The sequence below is a fragment of the Syngnathus floridae genome, chromosome 8 (assembly GCF_059516105.1).
Source record: "Syngnathus floridae isolate MCC-2025c chromosome 8, RoL_Sflo_1.0, whole genome shotgun sequence".
In the NCBI taxonomy this organism is placed as follows: domain Eukaryota; kingdom Metazoa; phylum Chordata; class Actinopteri; order Syngnathiformes; family Syngnathidae; genus Syngnathus; species Syngnathus floridae.
Genome location: NC_142420.1, coordinates 9,420,133 through 9,438,311, shown reverse-complemented (window position 1 = coordinate 9,438,311; position 18,179 = coordinate 9,420,133). Strand labels below are relative to the sequence as shown.

Genomic DNA, 18,179 nt, shown 5'->3' with positions numbered 1-18,179 from the left:
GTCCCATTTCCACCAGGTGGGAAGTCATGCAAAGGCTATGAAATATTTTCACGCTGTTACATTTTCCAGGTAGTCCTTGACAAGTTCATACAAACACACAGACAGAGAAATGTGAATTCACCCCAAGCAGCTTTTTGGAGATTACAATGAGAACTAGTTGAACCTGCCACTGCTGCAGATTAAAAAAAAAATAATATTTTTTGTCGTAGAGTTCATTTAACATAACTCAGTCGGTTGATTAATTTTATGTATACCAGTATTTCATTAAAGGATGGCGTCAGGAGGAAAAACTCAGAGAGGTGCTCAGATGGTCTCAGTCGGCCATCAGCTAATCCTTGAAATCACATCCGTTTGACACGCGCTAGCAAACATTGCAGATAACAGCAGACACACAGCCGAGTATCCTATCCAAGAGAGACAAAAGAGGGGTTGCAATAGAGTTTAAAGAATTGTCAATCAAAAATCGGCTTCACTTTGAAATAATTCCCATCTGAGTCATCCCAAAGCTTAATTACTTCCACTTCTTCTGTTCAGAAGCACAGATGGGTTGAGCAAAAGCTCATACCTGCTGACTAGAGGCGAGAGGCAGGGTACTTCCTGAACTGGTCACCAGTCAATCACGGGGAAATAATTTAATTTCAAGCATGCACGCACGCGCACACACACACACACATAGTTAAGAAAGCACTGGTTGCTGTGGTAACAGTTCATCCCTCCCGTACCATCATCCAAACCCTGGCTGAACTTCAAACCGTGTAAAAGCTTTCCACTTTACACTGATTTATTCTATCAATGTTTGAGAGGATCGTGATGAAAGACATGTAAAGAAAAAAAATAAAATAAAGTCAGTAGGTACAGTGGATGTTTTTTACGTCTGTACACACATGGCTTGAACGTTAAAAACAACTTGGCAACTGTCAACAAATTTGATCATGACCATGTCAGGCATTATGTTGACATCAAAAGCCTGATTATATTTTTACAAAGAAATTCATTGTAAGGTTTACTGACCTTAAATTCCATTGGAATGAAATCACATGCATTCACTGTTTTGGGAATATGTATGATGTTTTTAAAAAAATTCCATTGTGTTGCACAGCAGTCATGAATGACTTCTGTCCCGAAAACGATTTATTAAAATCCATGTCTACTTTTCTGTTCCAGCTTTTGTCACATGCGCCTTCCACCATACAACTTAAGTATCACATTACCCTCCGTCTGACCCTCCACTGCCACTATAGGCCTCATAAACCTCAATGTGCCCCCCACCCAACCATCGCAACCATTCAAGTGTCCCCATCCAGCAGCACCTCAAGGGGGTACAGTGGTGGCCCCAGACACTTCAACACAACTGACCAAACTCAATTACATGTGCCATTTATCTCCACTGGGGATGTTTGGCCCCGTGGCTTGAGTGTAAATCTCTGGTCCCAGTCAATAATCTATTCTCCAACTCATCCAAGGGCCCCCTATTGTTATTTGACATCCGTTTGGCAGTTGAACGATGAATAGTGGGGCGGGGAAGAATGGCTGGGAAAATAGAATCGAGAGAAAGTGAAGTGGTAGGAGGTTATGGGAGACTGTGAGGCCAACAGTCATCTATCTAGCAAATGACTTCACGGTTCATTGTAGGTTGTAATGTATCTCGGCATCGCACACAGCGGTGGGCTGCTAAAGGTCAAATCGAGGCCTCGGACAAGTCTAAACATAAACAGACATAAAACGTGAAGATTGCAGACGTTTTCCACTTCTGGAAGACATTTTGAAAAATTTATCAAAAAGGTTACAGGGCACCATAAGTTAAGCCTGGACATCTCTGAGGAACAAACTTTCCAATAACAACTGTTTTTCCACCAGACAGTCTGGCAATGTTTCTGTCATCGGGGGATCCCAAACATGGACAGTAAACACTAACAAAGTGCAGGATCAGATGTCAAAGCAAAGCTGTCATATTGGCTAGATAATTACGGGAGCAAAAGTGGCATGAGCCGTTGTTGTGTTTTCCCATATATTGTAGCAAAAGCGATCTAATTAAACCACGAAAGGGCATATTCATCCTGTTGTCTGAGAGTCCACCGGTGATGGATGGGATAATGAGTTTCCTGAAGAGCAACAAACCGGGATAATGAGTTTTATCCAGGAGAGGCTCAGGGCGTACTCTCGGGGAGCTACCGCACCCGAGCTTGGTGACAAACAACTCAAGGCATTCAGTCAAGTATGACTCTAGAAGAAGAAAGTATTTTATTTTGGTGAGAATGAAAAGTGTCAGTCTGTTCAGCATAACAAGTAGTATTTGAGCCAAATACATTTCGGAAGGACTCTTAGCTCGGTGTGATCCAAAACGTTTTTAAGTGAGCAGCCGGTCCTCTAGTCCAAAACACCGCCGGTCGTCATGGCCACGGAATAGATTGTAGCGTTGCCGTGATCTCATCCACATCAAACACTTTAGGGATGAATTACAACTTAAACTATGAGCGAGGACCTCTCTCATGTTCAACCTCTAACCTGACAAATGTTCTTCTGTCTGAATGGATATCAACTCGTCATTACAGCAGTGAAGTGACTTGATCACAATGCAGGATCATTAGCAATCACAAATATTGTTTCATGTTTGACACTGTGGGACAATGCCATGAATAATAACAGAGATGATTCTAGGCGTAGGAATAAATGCACCCCCCCCAAAAAAATAAAAAAAATTGGGAGAAAGATGCAGTGGACGAGCTAATGACACGGTCTGTTCTACATGGCGACAAGCAATTCAGTGTGACAGAATAAAGCAAAGCCAGCAACTTTACGGTGGTCATAAAGGAACAATGAAGAGACTTCTTACTGCCGCTTTATGTCAGCTGGCAGCTGCTGCGGCTGGTTCCAGCGAGTGCCAGTTACAGACAGGCACAGGAAACAACAGTCAGAGAAATTCTCTCAACGTGTTTACTGAGATGCACAATGTAACACAGTATGGATGGAAATGAATCCAGTTTGAAGATAGACAAGGGATACACATTTAATTTGCTTTTGTAAGAAAAAAAATAACTTCCAAAGAACTCCTTTCAATGTATTCCAATATTTAAAAAATATATATATATATATAAAGTATAATATTTAAAATACTATTCCTGATAAGGACTTATTTTTTGCATTAAAAAAAAAAGTACATACATTCTTAGCCTCTGGAGAGCTTTATGCTCATAAGCTGTTTGATGATTCACCCTGTCCTATTTGAAGAGCTCCAACCGCTTTACTTTGATTATTCATCCGCCATCATCTCTCAAAATACTCTGTGTAAAGACAAAACAGCATGAGGGATTAAAGGTGTCTGCAAGCCCAAAAAAGAACCAAACCTTTTGAAAATAAAAAAATCATATATAAATATAAAAATACAGCCTCTGATGTTTAGCTCGGTATTCGCAAGACATCAGAAAGACAAAATGCTGAAGCATCGTCAATCTGCCCTCGGGCCTTCATGATGTGAGTGAGGCCAGAGACAATCTTGACACGTCAAACCACTTGAAGGAGTCAGACTGAGATATAAAACAATCATCTCACACCGTTTAAAGAATGATGCATTTGCATGGTTTGTATTTTTTACGTTTTTTAAGTTTTCTATTCTCACCTGAGTGAGTTATTTTAACAAACCAGTCAAGCACAATTGTGGCTTCACCTTTTCATCCTCTTATACCTTAAAAGGCAAAACGTATTCCCGACATCTACCGGGTGTCCTGTTCTCCACCTCTAACTCTGTCTTTCCGTATATATATACTGCCCTCTTTCTCACGACAGCGACGGTAATGGGATCTTTGCAGAAGTCTGATTAAAAGGACACTTCCTCCTTGGAGACCACCCAACAGTTTCCCTTTTTTCTTCCCCTTGCTTTTCCTCAGAGCGTCAGAAACCTTGAGCATGGGAACACAAGAGTCTGATTATGAGACGAGCGCAGTAAAAGCTAATTAAATTAAGCTTCCCTCAATAAAAGAGGAAGTGAACTTAGCACTTTTATCCTAACTCTGCCATCAAAGGAAAAGAACAAAAATACTGCAGCACAAGAGAAAACACACATCCTGGAGATATGAATTGCTTCCTGTTACATTATTTCCACTTAGCAATCTTCAACCTCATGCAAGGGAGAGGAACTTTTTTTTTTTTTTTTTTTTTTAAGAATCAAAGCAACCAACTTTAAAGGCATTCAACTTTTCAGCTCCAGATCCGAGATGAAATAATTTCTGGGTTAATCTGTTCATCACATACTTGACAAGAAACTACAGTTCCCTTAGAAATTGCTAACAATAAATCACTGCGTTATGGCAATCTTAAAACATCAAGTACACTTCTCCCATAATATTCCTACTATATTTTAAATGAATTGGCAAACTTATCCAATTAAGGATTTTTTCCATCCAGAACTAGGCAAAAACTTGTTTATGTAAGGATTATTACTAAGAGACTAATTCATCACAAAGAATTGTATGGCATTGATCGCTTTTTTTTAAAATTTATTTCTTTGAAGAGATGATGCAAAATAGAACGCAGTACTTGGCTACAAACAAAAAGTGACATGGCTGATTTATTTCAAACAAAACAGATAAAAAAAGAGAAAAGAAAAAAAATCACTGGGTTATGCGACTGGTGACAGTGTTTGCACTTGCATCAGCACGTCACAATAAAGGTTTGCAGACTCAACATGATGAAGTTGGAGACCTAGTTAAAAATCCTTTTATCTTTATGGCCAGAGGGGTCCACTATTTTGGTTGCCAGTTGCCTGAAGGGTGGATAACACAATTTAGTTAAAATAATTCTGCACGTTCAGTTTGATCAAGGAGGATGTGGTCCTCGCACACATTTCATATTTCATATTCTAAATCTTTCCAGTGAGGCAAAAGTCTTTAGTCAGGGTCCATCATTTTCTCCTTCCACAGGGGCATAGAAGGAAGGTCAAAGGGATTATCATAAATTTACATGATCAAATGTATTTTTTTTTCCATATAGGTATGCTTGGAATTCAGTAGAATAAGAACGGTGGAGAACCAATCCATGTCAGGAATAATTGTCGATTTGGTTTCCATTTACTAAAGAATTAGTTTTGAAAAAAAAAAAATATTCTCGAACAAGTTCCCAGTGAATACGAGCGAACCATTTTGGGTCAGTGTATGACTTTGGTCATACTCGCCAATGGAATGTGCTGCTTTGATTTGGTTCAACAGGCCAACAATGGAGATTGATAGAGAAGCTGGGAGGAACGGGAAAAAAAATAGTAAAGCACTCCTCTCATCCTCATTATGTAAACGAGGTGCATGACTGTTCAGTGTGTCCCTCGAGAGTTAATTACCAGTGGCTTCTCAGCCTAATTGGCTGAAACTAAAGAATTTGCCATTTCTTATTCCTATGCTCACTCTACCCAGTCCATTCTCCCCCTTCTCTTTTTTCCGCCAACCTGTTTTCTTGTTTTCTCCATCCTCAGCATCGTCCCTTCGGCTTAGCATCACGCCAATCCAAAATCTGGCACTGATGCTTAATTTGAGCATCTGTTCCAGAACTGGCAAAGAGCGAACACACTTTTACATTGCTAATTCCAGTTATTTGGTCAGATTACGCCATACTGGAGAAAAAGAAACAGACAGTTGCTGACATCGCCCCCCCCCCCCAAAAAAGGCTAAAAAAAATTCCCAGTATGATATTAAGAAAGGTCAAAGCTGGATAGCGTCTTATTTATTTGCTTTTCTGCTTTTAGGTTCAAACTTTTGCTCTTTTCATAGACTTTTCTGTCTTGTCAAAATCATTAGCTTGTGTCAAAGATACATGTAGTAGGGGGCCGCTAATGTCCGTCTTCAAAGCTTTGATATTTTGTTCGGTTTCTGCCATTAGCGTGGTGAGACGCAAATAGAGGCCCTTCGCCCACAAGGTTATTAGATGTAAATAACACGGACAACCCAGGTAATCCTAATAGATTATTTCCTCTGTGCCTGCATCTACTTCAAACAGAGGAAAAATGACTCGAAAACAACCTGGGTCTGATTTGGAGGGTTGAAGAATACTTATTGGTCCGGGCTTTCGTACATGCTGGGCTACAAACTCCAACACTGAGGAAGATCAAAGTTAATTCTTCTCTTAATTAGGCTGAAAATGGGACCTGAGTAGCCAGGGACTGGTTTGTTTTGTTTCATGCCAGTGAACCTTGCGTGTATGTTGGTGTGTATGTTTTTCAGTGGACAAGGGCATTTCCGTGCTTCTGTGTCGCTTTTGGCTTGCCTCAATAGCAGAAGGATGGAAAGAGATGGGAGAAGCACAGCGGTGCGACATAATGAGACTACTGCTGCTCTCAGTTTCATGGTCATGCATGTCCATGTGTTGTGATACTAATGAGCCCTCACTACCACAGACACTCCCTTTAATTGTCCTTTTTGATCTAGCGCTAATTCTGCTAATTAGCAGTCCAACTTTCAAAGTTAAACGTTTTGTGTCCACCTCTGACTGTGCTTAGTGTGTGCTTCGTGTGTGCTTTGTGTGTGTTTTTGAGGTTCTGTCGTCTGTCTGTGACAAACAAATATGTCACAAAGAATACAAGCTGCATTGCTTTTAAGCCCATATGTCATTTTACTTAATGACACAGTCCCTTAAAAACAACCTGATGAATCATAAAATATAGAGCAGAACAATTTTAGGAAATGCAATTTTTGATTCATTTCCTCCCCCCAAGCTCCTCCTCCCAAATTTAAAAACATAACCATGATGATAATTATAAATAATATCAAAGAACATCCAAAAGGCATTAAACTTTAATTTAAAACTAAAACCTAAACACTTTTAGCATAGTCAGTGACTTGCTAATAGGGGTACATTAAGAAGTGATTCAGATTTAACAGACCTGGAAGGGGCACAACCACAAATAGCTGTTTGTCTGGTCCACTTGTTTTCTCAGTTGTTCACACAGTCCCTTTAAAAGGAATAGCCTTTGGATATTTTTTTTAAACTCTACTGAATAGTGACTGTGAAAAAAAATGTAAACAAATATAGCAACCAAAACTAACACAAAGAAAACCACAATGTCTAGTTTTAAGACTTTCCAACTGATACATTTTGGAATCAAATTAAGTGGATAATGATAAAAACAAGTGCCCCGGATTCATGTCATGCATTTTAAGTAGTGAATCATTCTCAAAGGCACTTGTATAATCAATATTAATCCCTGGAAAATAAAACATGGTTTAATTTATTTATTCACCAGGTTAAAGGAAAAAATGCAATACAGTGCATATTCCACTGAGGCTCAAGGTTGAGTCTACTTCTAAATGTGTTCTCAATACTGCAGGCCTCAGTAATGTACAGGACGAACGTTTTTCAAACTTGTCGCGCACAGTTCCATTATTTTTAAATAATATAATATAAATAAATAATCATATAATATTTTATAATAATTATAATAATGAAATGTAAAAAATAATAATAATACTAATAAATCAATTCCATCACCCACCCGTAAATGCAATAAGCCTTTGCAAAGTTACTAAATAATTTGGTTTCTGTGTCTCAACATCATGCAACTAAGGAAAATCAATCTGATTTGTGACATGTACTAGAAAAAACATTTTTATTTTAAACTGACATTTTTACACAAAATAATGTACGTATATGTTCCTAGTATTTTCCAACCAAAAGGAAAATAAAGAAAAAGGAGAGGGAGAGTGGTTGACAGCACAGCCGGGGGATCCCATGCCAATCGGAGCATGGCCCTTTAGCCGAGCGTTCATTCTGAGATGCCAGTTTGACGGACGATGCTGCTCTTAGTGACATTTCTCCCGGGTAGGAAAAAGTGTTCAAGAGAAAGAAAGTGGAGGTGGCACATAACAGCATCCATAAGCAATGACTGGCATGACCATGATTGTATTTATTTGTCATAAAGTAAAATAAACACTGAAGCCTGATTCCTGGCAATACTTTTTTTTTTATTCAAATTTGGCTGTCTTGTTACCTACACCAAAAAGGTGTTTGAATTACATTGAGCATTCTGCACCAGGACAATACGGAAATGCAAATCTGACAAGGCGCCTTCACTCACCTTACCTGCAAGTATGGCAGACAAACAAGAAAAGATCAGAAGGGAAAAAAGGAGGGGGGAGGCACTTAATGCCAGCGAGCTCATTAGCATCACACCTATTAGCAGCCTGCCAGCTACACTGGCCCCTGTTTGTCACTCAACCCTGAGAGACATCCTGCTGTCAATGTGGAGAGGCAGTCGACAAACAGACCGACTGCTCATTTTTGTCCAGCCTTGCGTGTTTGTCCACATCAGAAAAAAACAGACAGTTAAACAGACAGGCGAGAGTATTGCAGCAAGCCCGTGACTGTTTGAAGCTGAATTAAATAGTTATTGATAACAATTAACTATTCAATCCTCCAATTGTATAGTAAATATAATAAGGCATTAAAGAATTTGGAAAACAACATAATTCACTTGCGCTACTTTAAATGGGGAAAAAAAATGGATGAGTTGTAAATGTCTTGATTGGGTTAAGGAAGAAAGTGGCATTGGCCCACGAGGCCACTGAAGCCCTTTAGGCTGATGAGTTTTGGCAGCGCAAGTATAGCTGGACTTACTGTTGAACTTGAGCCCTCCTCATGGCAAGGTCTAATTAAACCTCAACCTCATCCCTGATTTCAAGATAATTAGCTGGAGGGGTTAACTGGGACTCGCAGCCACAGGCTGCCAAAAGGGCTGTGTAAAATATGCAAAATAAATATGTTGTGCTTTTCAGTGACAACACAATTTTGAAATAAAGAACTGATTAGTGCTTTACACTGACAGCACAGACACATTTTCATAATTATCATTCACAAATCTATTTTTACATCACGTCATCTGCTTTCTCCTTATTTTTGATTGCCTTCAAATTATGACAACTAACATTTTGACAATTACAAATGCACAAAGTGCTATGAAGCGCAATGTGTACAAATCCATTTGTGTTTACAGTAAACATTTTTTTTTTCTGTAAGTGTAAAAACCAGTGTAGAAACCAAATAGCCTGACTGCATTTTAACCGTCTGGCCTTTGGGAATGGTCCTATAATTTCCCATTAAACTACACTGACAGCATGACTTTTCCCAAGGTGGGAGGGCTATGATTCGGAGGATGTTTTATTCATCCTATTGACTTGGCAATGTTGCCCTAGAATGAGAGTAAATATCTGAAGTGTGCAAGGTGGCAATGAAGGTACTCGCCAGTGTTGTGTTTACTACCGAGATCGCCAGTAAGGCTCAAAGACAGCCGGTTGACAACTAAATAATATACCCGTCACTACTCAGACAGGGTGATTGCAAAACATTACCTGCCATGAATGTGTGTTTCTATTCGCACATACAGAATAGAGGAGCGATGGCACTTCTTTCAATGTTACTTTTACTTTGCCGTTATTCCTCAAGAGATAATCCTTGGATTTCGCCAGTTATGAGTACAATTGACTAGCCGGCGCTATGAGTACAATTGACTAGCTGGCGCTAATTTGCCGACATTTTTCTCCCGGTGATGTTCATGACAGTACACATTCATCATCTGATTGATACGAGTCCAAGTTTCACCACGAACATATGGAATTCAAATGTCCGCCCAGTGAGTATATTTAGCTTGACGGATATGTGGCTAGATGATGACTTTAATGTGTGCATGAAGAAGAGTTCTCAGGGATTCCAACAATGGCAGCAATATGAAAATAATTTGAAATATGAAAGTAATTTTTCAGTCCACACTAGTACTGTTTACACAGGTGTGCTTTTATTTTGAAGGCCTAACCTTACAGGCTGCAAGATGTGTGGTGTTTTTTAGGTGTATTTTGCTTCCAAATTGTTACTATTTTCATTCAAAGAAATCATATTTCAGACCAATTTGTCTGCTTCTTATTAGTTGAACAGAGATGATCCATCCCATCTACAATGACCATGAGACAAGTGCCTGCCCTCATCTCCAGGCAGATCACGTGGGAACCACGGCAGGAGCCTCCTCCAGGACGCAACGCTGGAAACAGGGAAACACTGCGGGCCTTGTTCCCCTTCGCATGGCTCTTTGTTACATGGCTTTTTGCTTACCAGCACGATTGGACCCCAGGCCACTTGGCTTGCATTCCATCAAATAATATCATCTCAACGTTGGCATTCAAACATTATTTCCAACATTTCAAAACATGCTTTCATGAGCGTAAAAGTTCCCCAAGGCCTCTAATTTTTCATCTTCCTCTAAGACGTAGTATTTAAAGTCTGTTTTGATCAATCATATTGCGCATGCTAAATGAATCGGTCATATAACGCTTCCAGAATTTACTGAATGAACTCTGTGGCAATATTGCCTCTTTGGCAGGACCATCTATGCCAGGGTAGTAGATTTGCATCCACATCTGTTTGCATGCGCAATCAAATTCACACCTGTTTGCAAACCTCCAGTAAATCATCATCGGAACGCTCAATATCAGCCCACTGCTTAATAGTCTTCCCTTTTTTTATTCATCTTTTACTTCCCTTGCCTTCTTTACTGAAGCCGATTTTTCCCATTGTCCTTGCTGCTAATGCCCCCGGGGTGAAACAGGCCATGTCAAACTTGAATCCATCAATCACTCAGCAGCAGCTGTGGGGATAGCGAGAGGGAAATGAAGGGATGAGCACGGAGAAGAAGGGAGGTGCAATTCGGGTGAAGTATCGCCACCAGTCTACCGTGGCTTTCCTTACTTTTCTTTCTTTCTACAAACAAACCCCTCCTGTCTCTCTTGTCTAGAGCCTCAAGAAACTTCAACTCCGACAGAGTTTGGACCCGACTGTCAAGTCTCACGAGGTTACTCTCAACTGATTCAAATCAAGAAGAGAGGCGAAGACAAAATGAGGAGACGGGTAGCAGAGTGGGAAAGTAGGAATCGGGAAGAGGAATGGCGGGGAGGGATGGGGGGGGTGACACGTCATGAGAAGAAAAACGTTAAAAAATGAAGTGTGGAGTAGAAGCAGTGGGTGAGCCAGCCAGCCAGCCAGCAGGCAGGCAGGTGAGTGTGTAAGTATGTGTGTCCGGTACAAAATGAAGTGTCCCTGTCACAGCCCCATTTCCCCCTCCGGGCCGCTGCTGATTAATTGTCCATACAGCTCCTGTGATAGCGAACACTTTAACCAAGACTCCCAGGACATGGGGCCCATATTCCATTCCGACCAAAAGACACCTTTCCTCCCTTGTACCGGGTTGCCCTTCCCTGACTGAAATCAAGGGAATTTCTCTTTTTCGTACACCCCCATCCCCACCCCACCCCACAACAAATAATCCTACATCAGCAACCCATTCACCTTGCCATCGGGGGATAATGTCTCTCTGTGGGAGGGTAGTTTTGGAACAAAGGCAAGGCAGCTGAAAGCAGCATGATATAAAGTATGCCCCCCCCCTCCCCCCACCTCCTGTGTGTTTACTCATGCACTAGTGACTGGCTGAGATAAAGCACCCCTGTCTCAGGTAAATAGTCTAGCACAAGAGGGTTGAAATGGCACGTTTGACTTTGGTACCGGACTGCACCAAGTGGGCAACGCTCATAACTATATTCTTAACCTCCATTAGAAGTCCACACACACACACAATAATGAACAAAATATTCAACTCCAGTACTACACTTGCATTTAAACAAAACTGTGGAAAGATTAAAGAGAATGATTTAAGACATTTTTATACCCTCACAGAACCCAGACAAAAGGTAATTAATCACATCATTGTATTGTTTTTATGGATTGGAGCACTTCCTTGCTCGGCTCTTGTTTACAAAATCTCTTGGCCATGTTTTTACATAATCCTCTCGTATTTGCACTTGGGGGAAATAATACTCATGTTTGATTGACAAACCCAGAGAGCTGTATCCATTTAAAATTAGATTTTCTATTGTGATTGCAATAAGTAGTATGTTTCCACAGTCTTAATAATAGTTGTCAGTCTCTGCATTGTCCCTTTCACCACACTGCAGGACCATGGGGTGGCCGTATAGGGACTAAGCCCCCCACCACCACCCCCAAAAAGCTACCAAGGTCAATTGCCTTTTCTGCTCCTCTCATCCTGTGCTTTATGAACCTTCACATCCAGAAGAGAGCAGCGCTATTTCTACTCTGTCCAAGGTGACTGCACCAGTGACAGCCACACTATTACTGCCAAGCAAGAAAATCACTTCCCTCTTAATAAGTGGTAATTCAAGACTAGTAAATTGAAGATATATTCTTAGTTCATTAAAAGACAGAAATGGCCACCAATATTTATATAAATATATATTTACGATGGTTGTTAGCAATGCATTTTAGTAATATTGGGGCAATTTTTGAGTTCAAACTAAACAAACGGAAGGATTGAAATAGGATGTTATGGTTTATAGCATGAAAATAGCTGTAAACTTGTGATTTAAGTAATTTATTCCGAAATGTGACACAGCCGGGAACACATTTCCGTAAATTACTTTGAATTTTCTTACCAATCTTATTTCTCAACCACATAAAATGTAAAGAGTGCCTCATATGTATTCAAACACACAAATCACCGAATCAAGACTTTGAAAGAAATGTGTGTTGAGCCTACTTTATCTGATATCACTCAAAGGCCGTCTGTAATTACATTGTAAATGTAGATTAGCTATGAATATTTTAGAAGGGGATTACTAAAAGAGGAAAGAGACAGAGAGAGGAAGAGATTTGAGAGGAATCAGCCTTCTAAAGCACCCACATGCGGGACTGTATGAAAGGCTCACATGAAGGTGGTACTTGTCTTTCATGCCAAGTTGTCAGGCTATTATCATCCTTTCATATGTTGGCTACCGTTATTAACCGAGAATAGAAAAATAACAAAGAAAATGACAATAAAAAAGCATCGCTGCAACATGGCGTGCTGTCATTTCCGAGAGGAAAAATAACACAGCGGAGCAACTCTTCATGGAACGCTCATCTTAAAAGACCACTTAACCATTTTATGGTCATTTCAGTTGTAGTTCAATTAAGAAGCGGCAAAACAAAAACAAAACAAAAAACGGAATTGAGGACCAACAGAAGTTAAACCGTCAGTCACATAACCTTCATTCTAAGACAGACAAACATTGACAGCCATCAAAGATACAAATCCACAGAAGATGTTTCCTGGAGCTTTTGTCACCATATTTTGAAACCTTCAAAAATATGTCTGTCAAAGATTTGAGTAGCTGACAGCATGCCGCCGCCCTCCAGGAAGACGATGAGGTCGTATTGTGCGGGGAAGGATGCAACAATATCATCGGGGATCAAAAGTCGAGCATATTGAGAGACATACATCACGCTCGAACAGTTTTTAAAGGGTCTGAGTGACACTTGTGGCCCTTCCATTTTAGGGTGATAGCTCAAAGTGTGTGTCTCGATGTGAAGGAGGAGGGAGTGGAAAAACAAACAAAAAAAATCAACTTGTCTGTTTGCTGAGCTGCATATTCTTGTTTGCATTCTACAGACGCATCATTTTAAAATGGCCTTACAACGAAGCGGGATGCACCAATCCTGTTATGAAATCCTTCACAGTAGGGGCGTCTCGCAGCTGACAATAATGATGATGCATGGTCCAACGTATGGACTTGTGTTTTGCCTGTATAACTGCGTCTGATAAATGAGCTTATAGATCTTGTAAAGGTCACATAAAATATGATCCAATCACTTCTGCTGCCAGCAGACAGTCTAAATGTTGATGAACCCATCAACAAGTCAAAACTGGGGAAAAAAATTGCCCTCCTGGGCATCAGCAAAAAAAAAAAAAAAAAAAAAAAAAAAAATGAAGTAGATGACAGCTATTTTGTTCAAAAGCTAGGACATTATTAAATATAATCACAATCGTGATATAAAAACAGACAACGGAGATTGCGATAACATGCTGTTAGGCTTGACTTTAATTTCAGAGCTCACAATTCTTGGCATCTATTCTTGTCATTACCCTATTTATTCATTTATTACTTTTTTTTTTTGTTTGCTAAAAAGTCTAGGTCCAAACACTGAAAGACTGTTGTACATCGTATGCCAGACCTGAAGTGGCGCTGACGCGCAACAGAAAGTCTCCAAGCCTGTGCAGCGTATAAACACTCACAACTAACTTCAGGTATGGCCAAAAGAGCAAGAAAGGAGGCATTTAAGAGGTACAACTTGTTCTTATCAGAAGAAAACCTCAGATAACATGCAAGTTGTTATTGTTGGCGGGAACTGGGACCACCAAGCCATGAGAAATACAAGCAAGGGCAGTGTTTGTTTTCAAATATGATCATTCTGGGACAGTTAAAAAGAAAAATGGCTTCCCAGAACAGCAGGATAAAACATATAAACAGTATAAAGCTCTTTTTTATGCAGACGAGGTCTAATTATAATATTCTGAACTCTTGGGCTCAGACTACTCCACATTATACAATTGCAGCCATACAGTGACATGTCTGCACATAAAGTGTGGATGAGCACAGTGCAGTGTGAGTGCAGGCTAGCAAGAAACAGAGTAGAGGAGTAATCGCCCAGAAGCACTGTCAAGTGCAAGTGCGCCCTCAGGTTTCATGGTATAGCACAACATCATATACATCCAAGTGAAAAACACATCAGTGTTCCCCTATTAAAAATGTTCACAGTGGTGAAAAAGAACGGCATCATTTGATCATTAATGAAAGAATAAAAAAGCATAACAAATCTTCATGTCAACTTTCCCTCAGCCTCACTCCATCACAGCAAACGCCACCAGTTCAACAATGAATGCTCCAGCCACAGTCAGCAGAAATATATTTCCAAATCTCATTTTCCACGGAAATCCCAAACACTAAAGAAACAACAGAAAGCTGCAGGATAATTAGCGGATAGAGTTTACCCACATTGCGCCGACTTTACTAATTGAAAGAGCCCACACAAAAACATAGACGGATGTAATTCCTCCACTGTTCCCGCATATGGAATACATGAATATTCATACGATAGAGAGCTTTCTTGAATGAGGCCATATGGCTGGAAGTTATTTGCCATCCCCAGCTTCAGTGTTTTGTAGCACACTAATGAAGAGCATGGTGCAGTGCAGTGCAGGAACTCTGCGGCCACTCAGCAGCCTGCACACATGCATCCGATTCCCAGCGACAAGTTTGGCTGCGTAGGTGACAAACTGTTTTAATTTCTAGCAAAGGACTACACTGCCAAAGGAAATGTTCCATTTATTTTTCAGAGGATAACAACTCAAGAGGAGATAAATCAGCATACATGGGCACATTAGAATGCACTGCACATACTGAACAGCTCAAATAAAATGAGTTTGGATTAAATTAAGCCAAACAAAAATAAGAAATTAAACAGGAGCAAGTGTTGGGATGCAGATGTGCTTCTTTACACAAACCAGTCATGCCCCCCCCACACGCACACACACACAAACAAACACACACATTACACTTTCATCACATTACTCTTTCCATGCCAAATATTAACCAATGTATACACTATTTTATTTGCACAATCCATTCTTTTTGCCCTATCAGCTGTTCTGACTTGATGTGGAAGATGTTGTGATGCTATGTCTGTGCAAAAATAAAAAGACCAACTGTTATTGTCTTCATGGATTGACCTTTCACAGGCATGCATCAAAAAATTTACATTGTTGGAAATGAACGCATAGTGCCACATTGCGAGTGGAAGCCTTTTTCTGATTGGCTACCACTTTGGTGGTTGTTGACACACACTCTTATCCTATTTGCACCTGTTCAATCCACCCAAACATCCACAATTCGATATGCCTGCCCTAGCTGATTGTGCCTCATTTCTTTCTCATACGAAAAGACAAATAATCCAACTAATCTATTTATACGACAAAATCTTATATTTTGTGCCATGCATGCTGTAGAATAAAGCACGATCGTCAGTGTTCACACTTCTCGGGACGTCAAAATTCCACATTGCATTTTCATTTCATTGTTCGCCTCGTGAAAGGAACCGAATGATTAAATACAGCGCGTTTTTCCAAATGTTTAAGTGTCGTGACAAATACAAAGTGTAGAAGAAGTGCATTTGCTGGTGCGTAAAAGAGCGTCGCTGCAGCGCTCGTCAAAGTGAGGTGCACAGGGTCCCCGGGGGAGTTGCAATAAAATGGAATAGTGTAATTTCACGGTAACCCGCTTTAATATCAAGCAGTTTGCAGATTGCATATGGACAACAGTTCATCACTGCATGCTCGTCCCTGCAGGATTTACGGTTCGTGCGTATTTGGATGAATGGGTTTAAGATGATCTGTTGAACGTGGATTATCTATCCCGTAATCACATATTTTATATTAAAAGAAAAAAAATAAGATGGGAACTTATGAAACGACTAGTAAAGCAGCTTTCAGACATTTCAATCTCAGTCTGACAAAAAGACAAACACACATTCATAATCATCACGAAATGTAAAAATAACATGTCTACAAAAAGTCTCCGCGCGGAGCCCCTCATGCGCTCCGCGCGTCACTTGGAACCCACCAAGCAGCGCGCTCAGGTCGGCTTTGCTTACCTGATTGTGACGAGCTCGACCCAAACAGGAGGCACGTCAGGAAAAAGTCGAGGCAATACAGGACAGTCGCTTGTTTCATTGTTGCGCTTATTTCCTTTAAATTCACATGTCCAACAGCGTATCCTTGTTTGAACCACTCAACGGGTTTGCTCGTTTTGAGCCAAAAGCGTCACTTTAGGGACTTGGATGGGCTTTTTTTTTCCTCCCCCCTCTCCTTTAAGTTTTTCAGACTGTGCTTCGGGTAAACCTCTCAATGTCCACAAGCTGAAATTGAAACTGGCTGGCTAAACAAGTTTCCAACGCGCGCACAGTGACGCTTGTCTAAACAGTAAAAGGCTGTATTCATGCCATTTCTCCCCCACTTGTACTCTGTATGCAACGCCACACTTGATTTTTTTTCTTTTTTTCTTTCCAGACACACCTCCGAGCCCTGGAACTCCTCCTACGCACACTGTCATTGGCACAAGTGGCCGACCATCACCTCGCAGACGACCACGCACTCATCCACTGGTTCTGCCATTGGTTGACATAATTTGACACTTATTTTAAATTCTTGCACTGCACCTGTCAAACTGACACGGTCAAAATGAATTCTGGGGAAGGGGCGTGGACTATGGGTGCACTATAATGTTTACCAGAAGGTTATCAAGTGGATCAATAAAAATAACAATAGATGCAGGGATTTTGATCTTTTTGAATGACATACATATTCCTACTCTAAGTAGTATTTTGGCAACAAGTGATCTGTGAGTCAAACTCACATGTGGTCAACTACATCATATCCTACAGATCAGATATGACTGCCAGTTTATTAAGCTCCATCTGAGACAAAAAGTTGAGGGCTCCCCTCAAAAAACTAATTTCCTGGCATTGCAGAACTGCGTGGAAGTGAATTAAGGCGCTTTGTTTAAACAAAATTAGTGCTTTGCCACCATCTTGTGGCATCTTGGTAATGTTAAAAGAAATTCACCTTGGGGGCCAAATTTGGAAGGGTTGGTTCTGCCCCCAGCTATTCGCAATTTACGATTCTCAATTTCATCTACTTGCCTTTTTGTTTGTTGTTTTTTTTTTGTAACCTCGTCTTCTTTAATTAATTGCTGAAAAACTCACCTAGCGGCAGAGGTCGCAAATCCAGGTCCAGAAAATAAAACTCCTGCCACAATTTGGCTTTAGCCACAGGCGCTTTGAACACCTGTGGCACGTTTTCATGACCTGGATTTGCAAACTCTGTCGGTCTATAATTTTTTTTTCATAGTGTTGTGAACTGCCACAAGATGGCATCAAAACACTTGGGATGTTGTAAAAGCAGTTAAAAATGGCATCATAGTTCTTACTTGTGTTGAAAAGCATGTGCCGCACATTCAGGGTGGATGAAGGATGAAAGGAGAGGTCATGGACCCATGCTGCAGTTACAAAGTTTGAACTTTGAAGGTGCATCACCTCCAAACATCCTATTAAAAAATAAATAAAAACATCACAGCGTTCGTTGCGTGTAATATTCCTCTCAATAATATCCTTGAATTGAAAGCAGTAGATATATCAGCAAAAACACACACACACCAGGACACTGTCGGTCATACAAGGCTGGACATTTCTGACTTGGAGGTTTTATGGAATGCGGCAAGAAATGCAATTATGCCCTATTAACATTTTTGCACGGTATCTGCTCATTGCCCCGATAT

General features: G+C 40.4%; 1 protein-coding gene across 1 annotated transcript in view; it reads right to left on the bottom strand.

Moving 5' to 3' along the window:
- Positions 1-16,859, bottom strand: part of erbb4b (erb-b2 receptor tyrosine kinase 4b) — a 101,942-nt gene extending 85,083 nt beyond the window's left edge. Inside the window, exon 1 of the mRNA XM_088383048.1 lies at positions 16,498-16,859. Within this exon, the coding sequence (XP_088239174.1) occupies positions 16,498-16,576 (79 nt within the window). The 5' untranslated portion in view covers positions 16,577-16,859. The remainder of the gene's footprint in view (positions 1-16,497) is intronic.
- Positions 16,860-18,179: the final 1,320 nt, after the last annotated feature.